Source organism: Netta rufina, assembly GCF_964035555.1.
Source record: "Netta rufina genome assembly, chromosome: 1".
Lineage (NCBI taxonomy): Eukaryota > Metazoa > Chordata > Aves > Anseriformes > Anatidae > Netta > Netta rufina.
In genome coordinates, this window is record NC_140123.1 from 165,055,642 (window position 1) to 165,081,213 (window position 25,572).

At 40.6% G+C, this 25,572-nt stretch overlaps 1 protein-coding gene across 7 annotated transcripts in view; it reads left to right on the top strand.

Annotated features, from left to right (window-relative positions):
- PPP1R12A (protein phosphatase 1 regulatory subunit 12A) overlaps positions 1 to 25,572 on the top strand; it is a 124,253-nt gene that overhangs the window by 26,979 nt on the left and 71,702 nt on the right. For all 7 annotated transcript variants that reach the window (XM_084305965.1, XM_084305966.1, XM_084305960.1 and 4 more), the window contains exon 2: positions 17,431 to 17,561. In XM_084305965.1, coding sequence (XP_084162091.1) covers positions 17,431 to 17,561 — 131 coding nt within the window. The remainder of the gene's footprint in view (positions 1 to 17,430; positions 17,562 to 25,572) is intronic.

Consider the following 25,572-nt stretch of genomic DNA (forward strand, 5'->3'; position numbering starts at 1 on the left):
TGTAAACTGGTGATAGATAATTTCTTCTAGCTGTTACAAACAAAGGTAGGCGACCCAATTCGGCATCCCTTTTTTCCATGCGTTTGACCTGTTTGTTAGTTGCCTGAATAGATGCTAATGCTTCAAATAAGCGTTTGTGCAGGTTTGCATATGAAGCTATTGCTTCAGAGAGATCTGGTTCAGGTTCCTCTGGAAAAAGCATCCGAGTATGGTGGCACCACTCATTGAAAATGACTGTGTTTGCAGTGAGGTGTGAGCTACCCTGTATTTACTCGCAAGTATTAGGGCGCACGTAGGCTTTGCTGTAATTCTCCTGTGGTAACTTACATACCTATACTTTAGAAAACCCTCCTGAATGAGAGACTGCACATAATCACATCTCTTTCTCCAGATACGCAGAATCCTGTTTTACAAGAAGCGTAATAAATTGAAGATGCAAGAGTGTCAGCACCTCAATTTGGAATATTAATGAAACAACGACGTGTGCTATCACAGAGGGGAAAAACGGGGCACTTTATTACTTACCTCCTTAGATGAGGAGATCGAGCTGTGAAAGTATTACAGTATTCACTTGACTTGTAGTGAAGAGTGTTGTTTTTTTTTATATCCAGGCTGCCTAAGGCCTTTAGGACTCTCTCAGTTAATCACATAGTTCCAGTGCCTGATTTGTGTTAAAAGGAAAGGCCAATCTACTGAGCTCAGTAATAAGTCATCTCTGCTTCTGCTGATACGGGGCATTCCAATCAGCTTTCAAAAAGCAGCTTTTGTTTTTTAATGGCTTTTGGTCCCAGCTCTCACTGGCTTGGTATAATGACTTCTACTCCTTGTCCTAGGAGAAGGGTTGAACAGCTGATTGCTGCTTGCTGTCTCTGTATAATTCATGATTTGTAGCCATCTATTACATGGTCATTGAAGAAATCTTGTTCGAGGCTGAAGAGGCCTGGCCTATTGAGTTCTTTTCATGGCAGATAGTCCATGCCTTTGATCAACAACATGGGTCTCTGCAAAGGCTGTTCTCTTACTATTTGTTAATTCTTATTAGTAGTTAACTACTAGTAGTTAAGAACTGTAAGGAAGGATGATACTGCCTTTTTTCTTATGCTAGTCAGTGTTGGGTTTGCCACCACAACAAGATGTTCTGGCAGTTGTAGCTGCAGAATGACAGCTGGATGTTTTTATACTTAATGAGGCTGAGAGAAGCAAAGAGAAAGTCTTGCTGGATGGATACATGTTTTTAATATTCCAGCATGTTGGAGAGTATTAGTATTTTTTGGAAGATTTTTTTTTTTTCCAAATATTTTTAGATCCACCAGAGGAGAACAGTGCTTCAGAGAAAAACTGATATCCAAGAGAATTTGCCAAGACCTAAAGAGACTGTAGCACTGTACAGTGATATATTTAAGTTACTTTTGAATATGATAGTTCAGATCACAGAAGCAGTACAGATGTCAGGTTGCTATAGACTTCCAAAATTGTTCTAGAGATACACTGGTACTATCTGTGCTGTGACCACTTTGCCTCCAGTGGCACAGAGGAAGAAGCCATAAGATGGAGACGCAGCGTAGGGATGTACAAGTGAGTCACAAGAGTGGAGGCAAAAGGGAGCTGTCAGATGTGGGCTGGCTGTCAACATGAACCAAAAGTTGGGAAAATTAAATGGTGATGTGGAAAAGGAAGCAGGAAAGAACGGATGGTACCTGGAGCACTGAAATAATGGAACTTGGGTGGTGGTGTACTGGATATCAGGTAGTTAAGTTAATGCTACTTGTGAAATATCTGCTTGGATTTAAACACGTTAATCTCTTAATGCTCTAATTTATTGTCATCATACCTGGCTTATAGAACCTGTATGGAGGATTTGCTCTTGGGATAATTCAGACCAACTGATTAAAGATGCTGTTGTGTGAGAAACTTCTGCTTTATCAGTGGGGGAAAAAAAAAGAAAATGGTATATGGAGTAGGAGACTGCAGGAAGGCTTGTAGAAACGATGTACTTGTGTGCCTGTGAATATAACAAAAGGAAATGTCTTCAAACATATGAGGTGGTTTATATCCTAAAATCTCTGTTCAGTGCTATTTCAAAGTGTATGGTTGAAGCAGGGGATACTATTTATGATGACCTTTCTGTCTGTTTGCCATCTGTAAAATGGTAACATACTTTTGTGCCAGAGATTTTACAAAAATACTGCTTATGTACCTAAATGGAGATAAGCGCTGGTATGCAGAAGAGCCCATGAGAAAATGACTTCTGTCTGGAACAAGATCTGAGTAGCACGGGCCAAACACTCAACAGTGAAGAAAAATCCAAAGTTTTGAATAGCTTCACATTAAGGAAGCACTGATAATCTCATGGACTGAATGAAGCAAGATCCTTTGGCCACAGGGAAGTAGTGGTCACGTAGGACTGTGCATGGGTCATGCTTATGGGGCCAGTTGATTGGGCTTAGGCAGCATTAATTAAAGCATTTCCTACTCCTGGAGTATTTGGCTGGTTGGCCTTATTATTGCTTATATATAGGTCTGTGCATAAACAATATTTAATATAAGTCCTTAGAGAAGCATAAAGCTTAAGCACGTTTTGGCTAATTTAATGTTGTAAATTAAGTGGCAGAACAGCTTTCCCCTCCAGGAATTCTTGTGGAGATGTGCACCATGGAGGAGAAAAAGCAAGCTCCAGGCAGCAGAGGTAGTCCCCTGGCACGTCAGGGGTGAGTTTCAGTTTTCTGATTAACACGGAGGCAGTTTCTTGCTGTGTGCTTTGAGGTATTTGGAGCGTAGGCCCGAGCCAGATGGCTTGATGGCTTCTGAGGCTGAATTGAGGACCCAGCCTAAAAACAGTTTGTGTAGCAGGAGCTGTTGGTTTGCAGCAGGAGTGGTGGATGATGGAATAGCAGAGGAAGCCAGGTGGGCCTTTGTCAGCTTGTCTGGATGGGAGGCTTGCAAGTCGGCCCTGTCTGAGCCTGTCCTGCCCTTGCTGCCGCTCTGTCCCCACTATCCCCAAGCTTTGCAGCACAGGGGCTTTCCCTGTTCTCAGGCAGCTTTCTCCATATAATCAAATCTGTGTCATTCTTTGCATTTCTCCCCCCTTTTTACTTTAGCTCTTGTTCTCACGTATTTGCAAGAGAAATGCAGTCAGTGAAGTCAGTCCCATTTCTTTGACTAAACTTGAAGCAAATGTGCTTTTAAACCAGGCTTTCATTTTTGTGCTCTTTGATAATTATAATCTTCAACAAGCAGCCTGATGTACAAGAAGCAGACTTCAGAGCGTTTATGATTAATTTTGTGATGATGTGCACGCTGCCAGGGTCAGGTAAACAGTGGACTCGGGGGTCCTAGTTAGGTCCTAGTCGTCTCTCTCAAGCCAACACAGTACTGGTAAAGGGAAGGGCGGCGTGTTCTGTGTCCCGAATTTAGAGGTGTCAGTGGTCTCTCAGAAGTCAGCAGTCAGCACAGATGACTTACTACATAATCTGACATGTAGACTTTTAACCTTTTCTCCAAAACTGGTCACGAGAATGAGCAGTCAGAGGTGGCTGTGGCTCCAGGTGCAACTGAGGTCATAGGCTTACTGCCTTGAAAGGGCGTGCTCTTGCTTCTTCCTCCCACCTTGCTGTTTCCTTTCCTGTTGTTGTGTTTGTTGTGTGTTTTTTTTTAGTGGGTGGGGGAGGAGAAAGGGTTGTTTCTGCTATGTTGGTGAGCTCAATTGGCTAATGGAGAGGCTGACAAATGCTTCTGGGAGTGTGCAGTTGAGAATGAGGAGGGAGCCTGGGACCTCCCTGTTTGTCAACAGTGAGCTCTTGCAGGATCGTGCCCTGGGTGGATAGCATTTGTTAGCTCCAAGAGGTTAGGGTTTGCTAGTTTTATAACACTACCTCCTGCAGAGAACAGAATATTGCTTAAAACTCATCTTGAAACACAAAGAAGAAAAATTTTCAATAGGAATGATATTTTATATGCACTTTGAAACTCTGTCATCTGCTGAAGGGCAGAGATGCTAATGCAGAATTTCCACATGAGGGCTTAGTTATTATCAGCTGGGATGCCATTTTTGGATAACTACCTAAAACCGAATGTAGCAGGGGAAGAAGATCCTACAAGCTCAATTAGAATAATTTTATGAAGTTCTTGCTTTTGTCAGTATTTCTCTACAATAACTTTTACCAATGTTATCTTTTACTAACTTCTTAATAGTGACATCATGTGTTGTTAAAGGCACAGGAAGAAATACCTGTGTGTCCCTGTGACTCAGGTGAAAGCTTCCTGCAAAGTGACATCATTGCTGAAGGAGTGAGTAGAAGTACTGTGCCCGTTTTAAGACGCCCTTTGATTTTCTAGCAATTTTCTTCAGTGCCTTTTCTCCTTGAAACTGATGTCTGTGCTTCCAAAGCCTGGCACATGGGACTCAGCAGGCAGAGGCAAACTGCCTGACCACGTGTATGGATCTTTGAATTCCTTGTGCTGGTTGGTGAGGACCTAAGGCTCTGCAGATGGGGAAAATAAAGCTGTGTCCTTTCCCTGTTCCTAAGCTCTTCCCCAGGCATTTGGTACTGCACAAATAGAACGTGTTGGTGGGGGGGGAAGAGAGAGTAGTTGTTTGCTACTCCCCTCCCCACATCTCTCTCCTTAAATAGGAAGATCTCTGAAGGAAGTGTGGTGGAGTTGTCAGAGAATTCGGGGATGGCAGGCGCTACTTCTCCAGGCAGTACATGTCACACAAAATAGGCAGTGACAACAGCTGTGACCTGGAGAGTCCTTAAGTCCTGCCACGTGAGGTGCTGCAGACGTACTGCACAAGCAAGCGGTGGCAGCGGTGGCTGTGGAGCAGCACACAAACAGCTGCCTGGCATGAGGTGGTGTCAGCAGTGGGGCACACGCACCAACTGGGAGAAAAAGAAGCTGCTTTCTTAACATAATGACCAAAGGTTGGAATATTCGTAGTATCCTGCCTTTCTTAATACAGTTACCAAAAGTCAGTATGTGGCTTTTTTTCCTCCTGCATCAGAATATGCATGGAGCTGAAGAAGGGTTTGCTTTTCCCTCTTGTGCTGTTAGTAGATGCACAATAACACTGGTTGCAGATGCAGTCTAAAGAACTGCTTCTCAGAAACATCCCCTTTCTGCTGGCTTTTCATGCATTGTGTGCCAAAACCATGCAGTTAGGTTCTGCTGCTTGCTGTGGTGAGGGGCTACAATGGCTAAAAAAATTGAGGCATCTGTTTAATTCCAATTTGTGGGACATGCTTAAAGGTGTCCTTTGACAGGGAAGCCTCTTCGGGTTCAGCACCTCAGGTGTCTTTGCTGCATGAACACTAATGAGCTTTCTTGAACATCCATGAACAGAGACAGTTTTCCTGTGTGGAGTCAGCTTTCACCTGGCAAGGCTACAGGTTTAAAAAGCCTCAGTGGACCCAAGCTGGTTCAAAATTGTGTCAGCTGGTGCCCCAGGTTTTAGGAATGTCAGTTGGGGTCCTTCAGTGGTGGTCGAGTCCAGCTGTGTGGTGCCAAAAAGCAGTGGTAGCATTGGTGAAGCTAAGCAAGCCTTTGAAGCAGTGTAAGCAATGGCATGGTAATAAGCCTAATGGACGTCAGTTATCTTGATACGTCATGCTGATTTTTTTGGTTTTGTTTCTAATTCTTCTATCTGGTATGGCTGACAGGCTAACTCGTTTATCCATCCATGTTCCTGCTTTGTGGTGCTGGTGCAGCGTAACAGTGCTCTGCTGTGTCCCAGGTATTTCAAGATCTGTTTAGAAAATAAGTATCAGCAGACTTGAAGCTGCCCTAAGTTCTTAAATAGTGGCTAGAGAGCTGCATAAGCATGCTTGTGATTCATATTACCAAGGCCTATTGAGGTACACGGTTATTTGTGGGTTTTTAGCATTTATTTTTTTTTTACTAGTAGAATGGTAGGTATATAATCATCATTATGCAATACAAATTAAACTTTTTGCTTCTTTCAAAACATGAAATAGAGATATTTGTTGACCAATTCTCTCGCCCCCGTATCATTCACATATATGCCCTACATCACTGGTAGGTTTTCCCCCATTATTAATACACTTACAAAATGGCTCAGTATTTCTGTCCCTGCCAGCTGTTTTTTCGTTGATGTTCATAGGTCTTCTTTCCAAATTTCTGCTGCCAATTGCTTACAATTTGTATTGATTTATACCCTTTCAATTTTTATAGTGATTTTCAAATTTTTATTTGTTATTTTTTTTATTTTAATTGCTGCCATTGCTTGGCTGTAATGGCACTAGTGTACTTTCCTCATAAATTGCTCTTTCTTGTAGAATAATGGCTTCTCATCCATGTGATACACATTTAAAACAGAAAAGAAAAAAAAAAAGAGTCTCTTCTTCCTCTTTTGAGGTGTCATGTATGTATATATCTGGTGGTGTCTCCTTTTGCAGGTGGGTTAATCTTTAAATTTAGATTATTTCACATGTGGACTGTTGTCTTCCTGTCCATTTTTTAGTGCCATTGAGATGTAGGTGGTTTCCTAGGCACTCATGTTTACCTGCAGTTTGTTCATTAATGTCACAACGAGTTTATAGTGGGGCAAGTGTACCAAGGTACTTCCTCTTCCTCTACACCTGAGGCAGTCAGATGTCAAAGTTGGTGCTTCTGTCGTGCTTTCTTGGGAGAGGGGAGGTTCACAAAGTGGATGTAGTCTTAAGTTTGTGGCAGGAGATGAGTCATTATATATCATCTGCTAAGAAGCACCCCAGGCTGTTTTCCCGTGCCGGTTACGGCTTTGGGCAGATACGGGTTGGAGGAGGACGGCGGATCCTGCCAGGCTGGGGGGAGCACACAGGGGCGAGTGTGGAGCTTCGACCTTGTTGCAGTCAGGGAAGATCTGCGCAGTAGGTTGCATGATGGGGCTGGCCTATTGAAATTAGGGTATTAAGTTACACTGTGGCAAAAATGCCTTTTTTAGAAGTTGCAAACCATATCTGTGTGGATGAACAGCTGCGTAACTAGCCTTTGAAAGAAACAGAGATGAGTGTTGAATGCACTTTTTCATTATTCTTAATAAAGATTATAGTACATTTGATACTCATCTCCTTATTTGCTTATACAAACATTTTTGTTAACTATACTAAAACATTGCGATGTATTTCATGTAAGCTATTTTAGAAGATTGTTTAGCAAATTTAGCTGCGGCACAGCACGAGAACACCCTTATTTAACTTCAAACAGATTCCTGGAGTGCCTAGTCTGACTTGAATTTTGGCTTCAGGTGTAGTTTGAGTTGATCTTATTCATGCAGAGGATTTGAGTCTGGGTGATGTTTGTCTGTTGGAAGTACCTTACCTTTTGGGGATCACAACAATGTTTTTTTCAGCTGATTAATTTAGAAAAAAGGCTTTGGGCAGGCTGTTCAAAATGATGCTGAGTGTCTATATACAATATGGAAAATGAAATTACCTGACCACAAATTTATCAATTTGACAGTTAACGTTGTCTGTGCCTGTGGTGCTCCCAAGTAATACCTTCAGTCTTTCAACAGATGAGAAATGCAGACCAGGTCCCAGTTTACTGAGGTATTACAATGAACATATATATTTCTCAAGTCAGAAATTAATTGGGCTATTTTAAAAATGTAGTTATGTATAAATGAGTGTGTACGACAGCCAGTGTATTCTGTAAGGGAAAACAGAAGAGCTGCTGCTTGTTTTTTCTTATTGTAGTTGAAATGGGTATGCATTACAGATGAGTGTAAAACGTACTGTGCTGTCTTTAGGTATTTAAAATGCTGCCAGAATCTAGAGGTTTATTGGCACGTGGGTGCTGGCATGCTTCGGGGCTAGGGCTGCCCTGAGCAGCTCTTACACCTGACAAAGGCTCTTACCTGGTACCTGCTGATATTGAGGGGACAAGATGTGGAAGGCTTGTCATCGTGTTATTGCCTGAACAAAGTCTCTGTGAAAAACTACAGTTTTCAGAAAGATCAGCTTCTTACTGTAGTAAGTTTGCCAAAAAAACTTTCGGATAACTTCACTAAAACTCCATTTTTTTTTTGTTACTTCAACAGTCCTTGCTTTTCTGCTAGAATTTTAGCAACACTCGGGGTGCTCTGCTTTCATTTGGCACCAGCTGACTTGCAGCCTGAGTCAAATTCAGGACTTAGAAGTGTTTTTGAAGAACAGAAAACTCTAATTTATTCAGCCTATTCAATGCTTTAGAAGTTTGATCATAAATTGAAAAAATTACCGGGATTAATATTGTAGAAAGGTAGCTTTTCTTTTGCCAGTCTGGGATTAGAAATTAGGCGTGGCAATATATTCTTTCCCTAAAAATAGGAATGATGAGAAACAATTAGTTACGCTTCCTATTTATATGCAGTGCTAGCTTTGTTTAATGAGTTTTACATGCAAAAGCAGTTTTGATAAACTTTAATGTATTTGACACATTTAAGATAATTTTAAGCAATCCAAAATGCCACTTTTACTCACTTCTCATTTAATTCTTGTTTTCATCCAGGTGCAAAGTGATTACTTTATTTCTTTATTTATGCATAAAATATATATAAATCTCACTGGAGAGGGTGCTTGTTTTATATATTATGCTAAATCAGATTATAGAAATTAGTTCTTTATTTACATAGATTTCTCTAAGAGGGGCGGGGCTGAACAATACCAGTTAAGCCAGCTTATTAAAAATATGGTTTTGCTTCTAGTATTTCATATAAAGATGGGGACAAAACCACATGTGGCAGATGTTAACTGGAGGAAGCATGCATAGATGCCAGTTGTATTCTCAAATTTGAGTGTCTTACTGCCTTTTTGTACCTGTAATCATGGTTTCTTCTGTTAAAGGGGCAAGAAGAGTGAGCATGAATGTTTACCTTGGTATGCCCAATCAACATCTGAGCATGTTTTTTTTATTTTCCATCGTGAGATGTAGACTTATTGCTTTTATGAAATTTCATGCAGCTTCTATTCTACTCACTTGTGTCACTTCACTTTGCTAAAAGTAGAAAGCAATGAAAAACCCACTGAGGTCCTGCAGAAGCAAAAGATCTAGATGCCAGGTGGCCTATGGATCATGGCCATAGCTCCTAAAGGCAGTCAGTTTTGCTTCCTTTCTGTCTTTTCACCACACTGAAGAACTCGGAGCTTTATGGAGGTGATAGTTAGACACAACGGTAACAAGGGAAACTTGGCACATGTGGCTTAACTTAGATCCAAGAAACACGAAAGCGAACAAACCTGTTTATTTATAAAAATGGATTCTTCTAGCAAGTTTTCTTGATGCCTTTTTGTTTTGCTAGATGATTAATTTGGTTAAGAAAGTGTATTAGAGGATATCAGAATGCGAGGCATTTTAAACTGAAAAGCTGCTTTGGCACGTGAGCTCGTTTAGTTGCCAGTATGCTAAAAGAAGATTGTCTTTACTGGTGAAAAATTGAAGAATTTGAAATATGATTGGCATATTCTTAAATTTGTCTAGGACATAAATAAATACACTATGTGACTCAGCCTTTTCCTTCTCAAATTTAATGTTTACAGATTGTGTTACCAGATTTCTATCATGAGAGCTAACACTATCTGCCAAGACAATAACAATAAATGCTTAATAAAAACAGAGCTGCACAGCGGCACTGTATTCTTACAGTGTGGGATTTTTGTTAAATTCTAATTCAAGAAACATATTTTAAACCTAATAAAGGCTGCTTCTGTACCTGTCAGGAGGTGGGTGTGGAGTGCTGTGGCGTGTGTGCCACACGGAGCACAGTGCATCAGCCAACATTGTTGAAATGGTCCCAGAAAGCAAACTGCAAAGCCAGGGGTCGCAAGAGTGGGAAGGCCACCTGCGTGGTGGCTTTCTGTTCAGGCAGCAATTTCTGTTGCCTGAAAGTCACTTCGGGGTTGAACTCCCAGCTTCTGACACTCACAGATTTGGTGCTGCTGAATGAATGCTTTCACCAACGTGTATAACAAATGAGCATCTGTCATACGTAATTTGTACATACAAATACCTAAGCCTTTAGGGTTCAGTCGCACATCACATTAGCTGTAATACCATACTGTCAGTTAGATCTTCATTGCTCCGTTTCTGTCAGTGAACTCATGCTTTTTCACCTGCACTGTGATTATAAAGCTGATAATAAGTCTGAATCTATTTCTAAAAGCAAATGTTGTTCTGCAGAACATACTGGTTTTATTTTTAAATTGAAAGAAATGAGAAGGAACAGTACCATTTGAAACCAAGGGAGAGCCTGATTTGGGTGAAGTTTAGGCAAAGGTTGTTTCATAGTCTCCTTTGTATCCTGTATCGTCACCAGGTTAATTTCAAAATACCTAGCCAGGAGACAAAAGTGCTTTCAGCCAAATATATCTGCTGGAGTATCAGTATCTCCTCTAAAACAATTTTAGAAGCTAGCATTTTTTCCATGACATCTCATTTCCATGTTTGTTCATTTATTTTGTCATGCCTTTTTCTTTTTTTGGTTGTTGTTGTTGGCAAGTTGTCTTGAGGTTTTTCTTTGGGTTGAAATACATGAATGTCAATAAAGCTTAATATGTTTAGAATGGTATTAGCATGGTAGTTTTTACTGATAATCTCTACTGTGAGAATTTCAAGTGTCCTTGAAAACAGATTTGCATGCGGCTGAAACAAGAAAACAAACAGTTATTTGAAAGAAGATTTGCATGTAATATTAGGCGGCCAGTATTTTATTTATTTTTTGAACAAAAATAGGAAAACCCTGATCCATAGCTAGTGGGATTCCTAGCAGGAATGGAAGTAACTCTGGTTATAGCAGATAACAAGTTGCGGCCAACTCTCCCGTTCCCCTTACTTATCTCAGCAGGAGGCTAGAGGACAAGAATAATTGCATCTCTATCTACTTGAAACACACTACCACCACCCGAATATATGTATTCTATTACAGTTCAGATTAAGAACCACGTGTAAGCATCCAATAGGTTTTAAATAGTGGGAAATCCCTATGAAATTAGTTTTGCGACATGTAGATTGTGTCAGTCAGCCACAGATTTTAGTGTTTTTCGTGAATTGTACCCTTCATTAAATTATAGGTATATGCTAACTGTAAACTGCAAACTGGCAAACCTGCAGTGCAAGTAATTTGTATAGTAATTCAGAGAAAATGGGGCAAAACTGTAGTCAGTATAGAAATGACGGTATGTTCTTATTGGATATTTGCCCTAAGCAGTGATCAGTTTTACATAGCTCCTGGTATGTGCACCTCTTTGAATGCACGTATAATCTAAGTGAGCGTCTGTTGGGATATGCTCTTGCATATGACAGGGTGTTTACATGAAGTGGAATTAATAGCTACAGAAGTTTGCATTCTGGAGTGATTTGTCTGTTTTTGTCAATGCTTGACAGTTATACAGCATTTGATTTAAGTAATGATGCTTAATGGATGCTTTGTTTCAATAGTCTCTGCATGCCTTCCCCATAAGACATGAATGGACACGAAAGATTGCATCAGCCTCAATTAATGTTTTCTCCTTGAGAGAGTGTCTTCTCCACCTGCTTTTGCAGGTGTCTGGAAGGACCCTCATTTTCTACAGTTAGAAGCGAAAGGTTTCCAAGAAATTTCTCCTGAGAATAGTTTGCTGCTCTGCAGTGGGTTAAATGGGTTTGCTAATGAAATTTGTGCCAAAATTGACTCATATTCTGGGGTGAGGAAAATACAAACAATTAATTTCAAACTGCCAAAACTTCAGAAGCAATGCTTTTTAAATGGTTTCTTGGGTTATTTAATATGGCAACTATCATTTTAACAAGTTTGTATGTATCAGCCCTCCAGGATTTAAAGTAGTAGGCCTTTGTTAACTGAAAATAACAGATGCATCATGCACACATGCACACAAGTTCAACAAAATAAGGATAGTGTTGCCAAAAAAATATATTATTATTAGTTTATCAAGAATACTTGCAGGTAAACTCTTCCGTTTTTACTAGTAAACACAATTAAGAATAAAATACTTAATCATAAAAACTGTGTTTTGTCAGTATGTGGAGATATCCGGTATTATCCCAGCTTACTGAAAAATATAAGCTATAACTTGTGGGTTGGCTAAATGAACGCTGGAAAGATTATACTTAATTTCATAATTGAGCAACACTTGTCATCCTTAATAGTAGATTAGTGCCTGAAGTTCTGTTACAACACCAAACCTGCCCTGTTTCTTACCGTACATGTGAACAGCAACAGCAGCCCTTCTACCCTGTGTATTGTATTTTGTTAGAAAGAATAGCCAGCAAGTGTAAAATGCCTGCATTTAGAGCGATTCCTTAAATAAGTGCAATAATCAGTAATAATTTATGACCTAATTTGCTGGTCATTCTTATTACCCTTTATGCTGGAAGTATTCCCAAATATTCAGTGAGCGTTAGGACATTGTCATTACTAATATTGGGCTCTTCAGCTGTTATGGTTTGAACAAAAACATTGAATTAATGACCCGCAGCTAAATTTCAAGTACAAAAAAAGTATTCCTCCTTTGTTTTTGTCGTTATAACTGCCAGGTTACCTCAAAGCACTAGCTGGAGAGTTAGATACAACTTATGATTTCATTTCATGCATCTTAATGCTGCTTCACTTTTTTATGCTGTTCTTAATTAACATGAAGCATAAATATGTGACCTGCCAAAGGTGGGAAGTGTTACTCAAGCTTGCTTTGTATCTTTTCACCAAATTTCTTCTTGTACCTCCACAGTTAGTGGCTTATTGAAAGAAAAAAATAAAATTAAGAATTGCAATGTGGAAGCTAATTCTTTTATTTCCCAAGGAGAGCTGAAGACGAATAGAAGATGCTCATAAACAGCGTGACTAGCGAACCTTCATTTCCTCTGTCTACCAAAACCCTTTCCTCACAGTGGCAAAAATCAAAAAACGAGTGGTAGAAATTCTGGTTGAAATTGAGAAGTGTGTTCTTAGAAAAGTCTCGGTTTGAAACAAGCCTTGACACCGGGCTTTTAATGGGTGAAATTTCACAGTAAAGCAAAGTCTTGTTTCTCTGGTAGTGGAATTAGGGCGTGAAGATGAATTTCAGAGTGCGCCTTCTCTGAATATAAAAAGTGTTTTAATATAATCAGAACGAATCATGCAGTTTTAATCCAATAAAGATAGTAGTTTATTACAGTCCTTTTCTTATTTTATTTAATTTTAAATTCTAATCACCTTTCTGATGCACTCGAGATCCAGTTCAGCAAAGTATACAGTTCAGCCCCATGGTCCAGGTGTGGTATGCAACCAGCAGCTGAGGGGGAAGATCAGGAGCCTCTTCTGAGCATCTCTACTGCTGGATGTGGATGCTCTCCCTTAATTTAATTCTTGGGTATGTTAACAAAGACGTTAACATCCTGCTTAGTTGCAATGGACTCATTGGACTTGGTTCACTAGGTAAATCAAGGGAAGGGATAACTATTCTACAGGCCGTTGCATGAGGTCTTTCTTCTGTTTTCTGCATTTCCACGGGAATTCAAAGTGTTTGGCTTGTTTAGACCTTTATGTCTCTATATTGCTCTGTGTTGACGGTTTCTGAATCCTGTCCATACTAAGGGCAAATGAAGAGGAATGAAGTGTGCTTTGCTGCATGGATGTGAGACAGAGGTGGTCTCTCTAGCTGATTGCTTGTCTCTTTCCCTACAAGATTTCTGTGGGTTTTCTTTTCTTTAAAAGCACACTTGTTTTCTCGTAGCTGTGGGGAAGGAGCCCTGTCTACTGAATCCTTAGGGTGGTTGCTCACTGAGGGGCCGGACACCCCAGATACCTCTTTTAAAGCTATCTATTTTTAAGATTACTGACTAACTTAAGGCTACCCTTCACCTCTGTCCTTAACACCTGATAGTAAGGAGAGCCAGCCCGAGCACGTGCCGCTTGCATTGGGATATGAAGTCATGTTGGAAACAGCTAAAATCCAGCGTGTTCAGTGGGCCTCTGGTTATTCCCTATTGAGTGGTCAGGAAGTATTTCTGGGAGAAGTCCAAAACGTGGGCACCTTGTTGCAGGAACGAGCCGGACCTACCTGGGTGCGTTTGCCAGAGAGCAGCGAGCTGTTGCTCTTTGCTGGTCCGTGGTCCAGCTCTTGTTCGTCTGGGGGTCCGCTGGCTAATTCCCGTCAGGTTTGGCTTGGGAAACGCCACGTTTCTGCCCGATTTGGGGTGAGGAAGCGAGGCAGCGTGGGGAGCGGGGAGGAGGCGGCAGCGCTCTGGCCCCATTGCGTGTCAGCAGAACTCCTCTTAATTGCAAGTGGCCTGTTTGTGGCTTTTTCTGTTTTAATGATATTCAGGTTATGGCCTCCTGAGGTTTAGAAGGGCAGACTTTTCTGAGGCTGTTGCTTTAAGTTTATCGTGCGGCTCTGAAAAGCTTTCCTTTTGGGGTTGAGATGTCAGTCTCTAACAATAGAGGCTCTCCTGGCACTTGATAAATACTGCTTTTAGAAGTGACTGGGAAGATAACACAACGACAATCGGAGTAGAAATGGAAAAACAATGAGATAAAATTTCCTTTATACCATTTGTTTCTCGGCATTCATCAAAGTTGTCTTTCATATGGCAAGTGATGAGGGCTCTTGGGTCCCTCAAACACCTCTGGTGCTATGAAAGGGAAAAAGGGGACAAGGGGAAATAGGGCACACTCTATCCTCGTTCTTCAGCAATGAGATCAATTACAAATTACATTTGCTTTTCTTCACCTTAAAATAGGTAATAGCCTTCTTGGATGTCTCAGTGGGTTTCTGATACAGATTTCCAGGTACAAGATTTACTTTCAAGTAATCTTTGTTTAAAGAGTCTCAAAGGCGATGGATTTTTAAATTACACAACCGTCTGCCATTTCATCAACTTCAGCTTCTGTGGCTCCTGTTGTCCACTAACAAAATTGTTCTAACTGTTTCTCAGATTGTATAATCGGGTGTGAGAAACGTGATTTAAACTTCACAGATGTTCACAGATCACCAGCAGTGCCCATTTACACATACGAGTAAATTCTTTTATTATCTTAATAGCTCTTCTTCTCTCATCCCAACATATATAATCTTGCTGATTGTTTATCTTTGCTTGTCATGGGTGTGCAATCTGTGATAATACATTAGAAGGGGATCTGAGCTCTGCTGGTTCTTGCCATATATGGCACAATAAACTGCCCAAATTTGGTCAAATATTTTTAGCCACTTAGTCATATGTCTTTTAATGTGCTGCATATGTAAGCTTTTGATTCACTTAGCAACAGTATTTTTATGAGTATGTCTTGCCAGTTTTTCTTACGTATAATTGAAAAACGGGCAAGGTTTGTTCTGTGATAGGTTGTGTCACTAACAGATGGCCTGGCTTTTTTTTAATAGTGCTAATCAATTTTAAGATACCCTTTTTCATATATTATGCATTTTGGAGGGTCAGAACATACATGAGCATGTAGCATACCGGAATGTAGTATTAAAAGTCCTCAGGAAATTCTAAGTTTTTCTGATAAAAGCATATTTTGCATATGATTACCTGGTGGATATTATAATATACATAGGATATCAGTGGTCAGGCAAATGGTATTTTTGCCAGAGAAACTAGGTGTATTGCGTGTGTGAAACATGGTTGGGTTACTGCTTCTGTTAAGTGTAAACATCAGTGTTTCTTGAATTTCTTCTCTTCCTGAACTGTTACGACATCTTGCCTTTAGTTCCTTTTCCTCTAAGTAACAAAACGATTTGCAAAGAGAGGCAATTATTTTTTTAAGAGCTTGTTATTACCATGTAAACGTTGTACACTGATGGTAAGTGGGAAAAATGGAAGACAGTATGCTAGAGGAACCGGTAGTCTTTATTCTTGGAGTAGCTTAGTACATCAGTTATTAAAAGAATTGCTGATTATAGGGATGGAAATGGCTAAAAAGATGATTTCTAAAATCCTTTAAGAAGGCACTTTTCTAGAATACCTGGAAAGGTAGGAAGGGGACTCAGGTTTATGTTATGTTTACACACACAAGTGTATTTTTGTTTTTAATTGAAGAACAAATAAAGCAAGCTGTCTACTGCAGTCTAGTTACAGCCCAGCTGAAAGTGCATGGATGAACAAGTCCAGATGAGGCTGGTTGTTAAAACAGTTCTGTGTTGCATTCTAAACAAAGCCTTAAAGTTCATACCCTGCTACAGCGAATGGGGTCAAAGAGGGATAATTCCTTGCTGTTTTTGCTGGGCTGATTAAACAGGCCAGCAATACGGCTCCCTTACACTGTAACTGTTTCCTCAGCACTACAGAATGGAGGAAAGCTTCAGGATTCATCTTGGAAAGCACAGATGATTAAATAAGGAACTTTGTGGGTTCTGCAATAGTACAACAATATATAATTTTCAGTATTTGTTTCTGTAGAACTGTTCTAAAAAGTAAAATTTACACCTTAGCTGCATTTTTATTAGAGGAATAATTCTCTAGAAGGATGTAGGAGCCTGGCAATAGCAGTTCCCATTTCAGCCTTCTGGTTTTGTAGTATTGTTGATTTATTAAGCTAAAAAAAATTAATGCCAGTCTTGTGGGGTCTAGCTGTTTTGAGTCCTTGCCGTCCTGAAATGCAGAGGGACTTTTCTCTGTGTTGCTCTGCCCTTTTAAGGGCAGCAGTATGGAAGTTGGCAAGAAAACGCACTGAGCACCCTGTGAGAAAAATACTCAAACACAGAGAAGAAAGACAAAATAGCAGCCAGGCGATGGGGATCTGGAGAGCGGCAGTAGGTCTGCATCCGTGCAGCACTGCTGCCTTGGTAATTAGGATATGTGCACAGAAGATGGTAGTATGTGCACAAACGATAGTATTTTTACCATGTGCTGAAGTGATACTCAAGTAAGTTCATAAATACAGTGATTAATAGGCTGTTGCAAGATGTATGGTGGTATAGAGCACGCTGCAGTAGAAAACAGCAGGGTATTGCTGAAGTGTGGCCTCGCATCCCCTTGCACGCTCCTTAGTCTCCTCTATGTCGTAATTAAAACCATGTTATGATATTGTTTTCAAAACTGCTCCCCATCTCTTGCTTACAACAATTCTGCTCCATGGCATGGTGATCCTGTTGGCAATTGTAGCATCCAGTTGGTTAGCTGGACTTGGGATGGAGTTAGGGTCTGGGGGCTTTACAAGGGGAACCCCTTTGTGCAGGAGAATAAGGTTGTACTGGTGACTGTAAATGGGTTTTCAGAAAAATAGAGCAAATTTACCTGAGGAAATCATAATTATTGGTTTTGTTAAACTCTGAATTCTTTTGTTTAAGGATTTTTTGACAAATCTGTGACAACTATTGCTTTTTTCTCAAAATATTCCTGTCTTGCTGTCAAACCCCAACAAATAAACCTCACTCCTGCATCATACCTGAAAATACTTATTTTTATCCTAAATATGTTACTTAAACATGTGTATTATTGTAGAACAGCTTTAATGTGAACTTCTTTCTTTCTTTTTTTTTACAGGCTTGTATAGATGATAACGTAGATATGGTGAAGTTTCTGGTGGAAAATGGAGCAAATATTAATCAACCAGATAATGAAGGCTGGATACCTCTACATGCAGCTGCTTCCTGTGGATATCTTGATATAGCAGAGTAAGGCTTTTTCTTCTATATTTGAAATACCTGTATTTTGCTATTTTGCTAATATATTGTTGGAGGGGTATGAGAAGCAAATAGCATTCATAAATTGTCTTTTTGGTTGCCCCTGGGACATGCATTCAGAGAGAATGCTTTTATATTGCATTTTATTGTGTTTTGGTTATGAAGTGTACCGTGTGTATAGCTATTCGTGCATTGCATAAGATGTACACATTTAAGACTGTTCACGACTGTCACACGATTTATCAGAAATATTTTTCTTTTTTAGAAATGTTGCTATGGGGAGAAAGTTCAAATTTAGATTATATTTGTAGTCTGAAATATTACCCCAGGATAAGTCTACATACAGGAGATTGATAGTGCAATTATATTTGCAGTCTTGAAATTTCTGTTTTTCAGGTGTGGTGTGAACTGGGGATATCTGCTATGGACATAAACCAAAATCTTACAGTTGAAGTTAGATGCCTGTTGTTAGTTAAAGTTTCTTTGATGCTGAATTCTATGAGTGATTTTTGTATTATCTTTTAAGCCTGTGGAGGGCCTTTGAAGATGCACGAAAATCCATTTTTTCGAGAAGTTTTATGTCGTAACCTGTACCAATTGATCTGAGAAAATGGGTGGCATATTTTGTTCAAAACGATGTTCTTGCAGTAAAGAGAGTAGCAGCACCTTTCCAAAGACGCTTCAGAAATACACAGACTTCACTAATTCTGCTAAACATTGTGTGATGTCTGACCCGGTGTAAGACTCAGATGAAATAAGTATAAGGTAGGGTTCTGTCAAGCAGTAATGCTAAAGGACTACTTACAGTGGCAAAAGATGGAAATTTTTAGTTTAGGGGATGGTTGATTGGTGTTCTGTCCTGCAAGTTTGAGAGGCTTGATTGTTTCAAACAAGTTTTGAAGGGAAAGGAGAAGCTTTTTTTTCCACTTTCACAGGGAAAATTTTATTTTTTAGTTTTCAGAGACTGGTGTGTTTTGTGTATCCTTGTGAATTGGGACAGTGTGACTGCTAACTTGTGTAATCTGCTTTTCTACACTATGCAGATGCTGTAATCTCTCTTGCATGCATGTTGGAAGTGTTGACTTGTTGGCCATACTATGACAAGAATTTCCCTACAAACCGAGATAATATACGCCTTTCTTCAGTATAGTAGAGGTAAAACTCTACTATCCTAGGAATATACTATTATTTTTCCATAATAGGAAAATGTTGAGTACATGTTCTTCATTTGGCATTGCAGCCTACAATAGGCAGATGTTCAGGGAAGAAAGATGAATGTATTCCCTTGTCCACAAGAACATTTTTCACTTTTGACCCATGTATCTGAAATCAAGAATAGTTTTGAAGGTTGTCATGTTTTTTATTCTCTCAGTCTGTGACAGGACAGGAAGGTTTGCATACCTTCCCTAGATGTCCTTTAAAGAAGTAAGGTTATTGAAGCATAGTTCTGTGGGATGTAGGACCTCTAAGCTGTTGGAAGTTCAGTGTTTCTAAGATGTGAGGAGTTTTAAGGATAAGCTCTTGAAACTGATTTCCACATAGAGCAGAGGGAGGGGTAACCTGACCTGAATGGAGCATTATTTAGATCTGGTGAGGCCTGTAGAGCTTAGATTTTCTTCTAACTGCTTTTCCAGGAACGAGCTCAGCTTCAAATAAGTCACAAAATTAACAACAGTTTGCAGCTCAGGCAAAACATGAAGAAGGAGGAGAGGCTGATGAAAGAAATTAGCAGACATTAGAAATTTGGTTTTTATTTGGCCCATAGTGCACATTGGGTTCAGCATCAGCATCAGTTTCAATGAGAAAACACCTTTCCTGGAAAGCATAAAGGTGTGGTTTGCGTGGCTGTGGCTGTGGATGAATCTGGTACATAGCAGTTTTAGAACTGAATTTTCTGGTTCATGGAAAGGTGCATTTACTTTTGGATAAATTACATGGATTGTACTTAAAGTTCTGAAAAAATTACAGCATGACATATCTCTGTCCTTCATGATATGGACTGGCATTTTTGTGCAGAATGGCTTCTGTTCACATTTCCTGTTTTCTTCCAAGGTGCAAAAGAGAAGAGTCAGGGAATAGAAGAGTAAGGGAATAACAATGCTTACATTTTTACAACTCATAAGAAAAATGTAGCATAGTACAACATACTTTCATTTTTTCAGGATTTCATTTCTCAAAGTCTAAAATCATACGTAAACATCAGAGCTAGAAAATGGGGATCTTTTCTGCTATGAAGGGCATTTCTTTGTTCATGAGGTAATTTAGTGACCCTCTAGCTCTATATTTGTCTTCGAAATATGTATACCTTTGCAACCTTAGTATTCTTTGTTTATGTGCGTGCATCACTTCCTAGGCTTAAGGGAGGGAAGAAAATGGAGGAAGGAAAGCAGTTGTTCTCTTAACATTGCGTGTAATCTCTTGCATGATCCCCAGGGCTAGTCTATGAAATAACACCAAGATTTTGAAGTTTGCAGATCTGTTAATAGGGTGTGAAACCCTCCTGCTTTCAGAACACCCACCCCCCCACCCCCCCACCCCAGTCTTCTCCTGATGTTCACGTGACTTCTGCAGGATTATATTGGGATGGATAATGCACTTATAGAGTGAGAAAGGTTTCTGTTCAGACAGCTCTATAATTGAATCAGTGCCCCCTCACCTTACAGTTCAGATGGTCTTTCTACACGTTCCATCCATTTGCTACTAGCAACCATCTCCTATTATGTACAGTAAATGGGAATGACTGAGAATCCTCCGGTTAATAGGGAATTGTGTATGCCTATTTGATCCATGCAGGAGCTTTCCCATCTCTCTGTGCTTTCACTGAACACCTAATCATCTCTCACTCTCAATGCACACATTCCTCGTAAATATTCCCTGCTGCTGCTCGGGTGTTCCTGAGTGAGTGTACCCGTGTGTTGGAGATCTGGGAGAAGTACAGGATATGTGTGTAGGGATATGCATGTAAAGAGGATGTGATAGGGGGAGCTTCTCAGAAAAAAACAAACACCTTTATGTCTCAGGCAGCCACCCCTTCAGCCATGTGGCTGAACGGCTCTAGTCCCATTGCATGGGCTCCAGCTAATGGGCTGCATGAATTTGTAGCATGGCCCCAGTGAGTTAGGGATTGCTGTTGTCTTTGCTTTGGGTCACTGCACTCTCGCCAATGGGCAAGAACAGTGGGCAGAACTGTCCCTGGCATCCTTCACCACATCCTCCCATTCTGTGGCACTTTCTCCCAGCAGCATCCCCCGCCCATTTCAGTTGGCAGCTTCTTTGGAACCTTCATCCTGACATCTTCTTTTGTCTGTGCTTCCCATCTCCTTTAAAAAAGGCATTTAGGCAGTGTTAGCTGTGTAGAAACCTGCCTCAGGTGAAATACAGCAAGAAGTTACCCATGTAGAAATACAGCAAGATAATGTAGTTTAGTGTGGGACAAATTATTAACTGGTTGCAGATGGAGGGTTGTGCTGTATAAGCAAATACTCTGCCATGGAAGGCAACTGCTCTTTTCTTTCTGGTGTTTCTGAGATCTCCAAATGCTGGGACTGCTTCAGCTTATCGGGAGTTCTTTGAATAGTTTGATTTTAGAATTTCCCCGTTAAGTTATATGTTCATCTGTTTTATGTTCATACAAATTAGCTTACAAGTAATTGTAGAATTAGTGGTTTAAAGTTATTCAACATTGCCAAGACACGTGGATTTTGTCTAGATGTCTAGAATATTCTCCTTCCATTTGTTTCTGTTTTTTCATAAACAGAAAGCTTTATATGGAGTGTTTTTTTTTTAGTGCTTTTTTTTTTTTCCTTCAATGCGTTAGTATAAATTAAAATATCAGCATCAAATGCTTTGAAAAATTATAGTTATACGGAAATAAATTTCAGTGCAGAAGCACTTTTAACAGAAATTTTGTGTATGCATTAAGATGGTATTTAACAGTTAGGACCCTTACAGTTAGCTGTTACTGAAACATTAACTCATCTAGTAAAACTGGATGGGTCGATGTAAAGAATTGTTTTATGTGATAGATTTCCTCTTCAGTTTAAAAGCCTGTATGTTATTTCAGTGTTGGGGAATAATCAAATTCCTCTTTAGAAAGCAAAAAAATGTAGTGGATTAGCAATAAGCAGTTCAAATTGGCATTTAAGAAACAGAATATTAAATTGCTTGCTCTTTACAATGCTTTGTATTGTACCAGATTAATGTAAAATAAATCTGAAATGGCATAAATTTCTTTGGCTTTGAAAGAGTATGTGTTAAAAATGCATTTTCTTGTGGTTGTGTACCATGCCTGGTTGTGTGTAGCTGATGTGTTTTGAGTTCGCTTGTAAGTACTCAGAGGCAATCGTATAGTTTTACTACTTAAATGCGAATGTCCTTTCATTTTCACCAGCATGGAAGAAAGTGCATCTTTCAGGAAATGTAAGAAATGTGTTTTTCTCAAAAATAACACAAAATTCAGTTCTTCAACTGACAGTTACACTTTTGTGCAGAAAAAGAGGGGGAGGGAGATGTCTCGAGGTAAGAATAGGGTTTTTATAATGAATATTGTTTATCATGATAGATATTAGTACCCAGTAGATAATGTGCTTTCCTGTATTAGAAACTTCACAGATAGCTTATGCTTCTTGAACTGAGGAGTGTCATACAACTTAATGTACAAGGCTGGGATGAACTTGAAATCATCAAATAATGCCCCTATATTTCCTTCCTTGTTGTCAAGTTGTGTGAAAGAAATGTTTGGTTCACAGTAACCTTTTTCCTGTTTGTACTTAATTTTCATCTATATTAGATTTTTCTGAATTCCCTAAAATTTCTTTCTTTAAATGCTAAAACTCAAAACTCGTCAGTTTGAAATATGCAAAATTGCCACGATCTTGCTTAAATGTATGATGAAATGTTTTCCCTCTCAATGGCAGCCAGTGGCTACCCATTTCCATGGCCCTCTGGTGTAATTAGCAAATGTGACTCTCTGCCAGCACTTAATGGCCATGCTTCCTCAATCATTTGTAATCTGTGCTTGCTAATAAGTATTCCCAAAATACTGCAAACTTTCAAAGTCTTCCTAGCACTTTGAAGTTAATATAAATTGTTTCCAGCACCTTACAGAGATCATCTATTCATTTTCTTCTGGGCTCTGCAGAACGGATGTATGAAATCTAGTTAATAAAGCCGCAGGTGAATCATACCTTTGTAGTCTAGATGGAGTCCAGTCGAGGAATGACTCTGTAATTGTGTTTGTTTCCAAAGACATTACTGCTATGATGTTTCTAATGCTCTTTCTTCAGAACTAGATCACAGAATTCAAGTGCTGCAAGATCCGCTTCTTGCTTCCCAGATTGCCATTGATGGTTTAAATTCCTGAAAATCTGGTAACGTTGTGCACCTCCTAAGATACTAATTCTTCAGCAAAAATGCTGATCCCTTGTTAAGAAGTATAAGGGCAGAGAGAAGGGAAAAAAAAAAAAAAAAAAACAGAACATGAAGATAACCTTTTGCTCATATTTTGAGTACTATGTGTGGTTTGGACAGCCTCATTATTTAAAGAATATAAAAGGGCGCAGAGTTTCCTGTGTTGTCTCCCCTCCTTGCCCCAGTATGTCAAGCTCACTTGAAAAAGCTTTTGTGTGGCCACTGCCTTGTTGCTGCCGCCCATCCGTTTCTCTGGGCTCCAGCCACCTGTAAGTGAAGCCAGCCAGACGTGTTTGCTGAAACCTCTGCAAGCCAGTGACCCGAGATCTCTCTATTTTAGTAACAACCCATTAAGACTACGTGAGTGATTGCTGTCAGGCATGCAGCGAGTGAGACAGACCTGCAAACCTGCAGCTGAATACATCAGTGCTCAGTGACAGGTGCTTTACTTGACCTACTAACTGCCCTGTGGGGACTGCCATCTGGGGTGGGTGATAGTGGCTCCTGCCTCTTCCAGCTTGGTCCCAGTGCTCCTCCGGCAGCACCTAGTGAAGGAGATTCAGGGCAGTTTCACAACACACCCAGTGTGATCTAACTTGAGGCTGCTGCAGAAATAGGCAAACATTCCTTTCTCTCCCCGCTTTCCCCCCCTCCACAGGCTCGGGACTCATACCCCCCCTCTTGCAGTACCTAATGATTACCCAACAGCGTGGTAACTATTAGTGTAAGACTAGCCTTGGGGGGTTTGGGAGGACTTATTCTCTTTTGGATCAGTGAGCTGATCTGGCTTGCCAGCAGCAGTTGGCACAAATATGCGGGCAGTAAAAAAAAAATGTCTGGGCTGCTTTTCAGACATAGCTTGTACCTCTGATCAGAAGCCTGCCTGCGGAGCACTGTCTGTGCTGAGATGGAGTCCTCTCCTTGTTCCCCCACGTCATAAGCCTGAACCAGCTGGTGCTGTTGAATGTTCTTCTGCAATATACAAGAGTGGTGGTGCCACAAAATAGCTTTCAGAGCAGTTGTTTCTAATATATTTCTCTCTAAGGTTTGCTGACTTGATCATCTGGAGCAATTACTTACGGGAAAGTTTTTAATATCAACTCCTTTACTGTAACCCATTGTAATTTTAGAGGAGGAGGATATTATTTAGGCAAAGCAGACTGACAAAAACTTTTGGGAATGGTTCCCTTCTCCATTAGATTTCTTCTCAGTTACAGACTTAATTAACAGAGTATGAAGTGATATTATTAGTGATATGTCCAGAAGTGGATCTTTGGAGGATAATAGGAAGTTCTGATTTGTGTGTGCCAGTGATGTTGGTGATCTGATGTAAACCACATGCAAACTGTGCAAACTGATTCGGAGTTTGGAGTGATAGAAGTGCTACATGGTGAGTGAACGGTTTCATACGGATACAAGATGCTACTTGGAAGAACACAAGGAAAGGCTAACTGGAAGAGTAGAATTAAAAATGGTGTTCCTCAGGGCTCTGTGTTGGGACCAGTGCTGTTTGACATCTTTCTCAGTGACACAGTCAATGAGATTGGATGCACCCTCAGCAAGTTTGCCAATGCCACCAAGCTGTGTGGTGTGGTTGACGTGCAGGAGGGCAGGGATGCCATCCAGAGGGGCCTGTGCAGGCCTGAGAGGTGGGCTTGTGTGAACCTCGTGAGGTTCAAGAAGGCCAAGTGCAAGGTGGGCCGGGGCAATCCCAAGCACAAATACAGGCTGGGTGGAGAATGGATTGAGAGCAGCCCTGAGGAGAAGGCCCTGGGGGTGTTGGTTGATGAGAAGCTCAACATGAGCCAGCAATGTGTGCCTGCAGCTCAGAAAGCCAACCGTGTCCTGGGCTGCACCAAAAGCAGCGTGGGCAGCAGGGCGAGGGAGGGGGCTTTCCCCCTGCTCTGCTTTCCTGAGACCCCACCTGGAGCCCTGCGCTCAGCTCTGGGGCCTCCAGCACAGGAAGGACATGGACTGACTGGAGCAAGTCCAGAGGAGGCCGCAAAGATGATCAAGGGGCTGGAACACCGCTCCTGTGAAGAAAGGCTGAGAGAGTTGGGGTTGTTCAGCCTGGAGAAGAGAAGGCTCCAGGGAGACCTTGTAGCAGCTTTCCTGTACCTAAAGGGTGCCTACAGGAAAGCTGGGGAGGGACTCTTTGTCAGGGAGGGTAGTGATAGGGCAAGGGGTAGCTGTTTTAAGCTAAAAGGCTTTGATTAGATATTCAGAAGAAACTCTTTACTGTGAGGGTGGTGAGGCCCTGGCACAGGCTGCCCAGAGCAGCTGTGGATGCCCCATCCCTGGAAGTATTTAAGGCCAGGCTGGATGGGGCTTTGGGCAACCTGGTCTGGTGGGAGGTGTCCCTGCCCATGGCTGGGGATTGGAACTGGGTGGTCTTTAAGGTCCCCTCCAACCTAAACCGATCATTCTGTGATGAAAAGGAAAAGGACCAAAGAAACTTGATACAGCTCACTAAGGAAATGAGAAGAGGACTTCAGAAAGATACATTGTAAAACTCACCATACCACAAAATAAAAGCAGGAAAAGAAAATCTGTTCCCAGCCAAAGAAGAGCAACTTTCTAAAAGAATGACTGA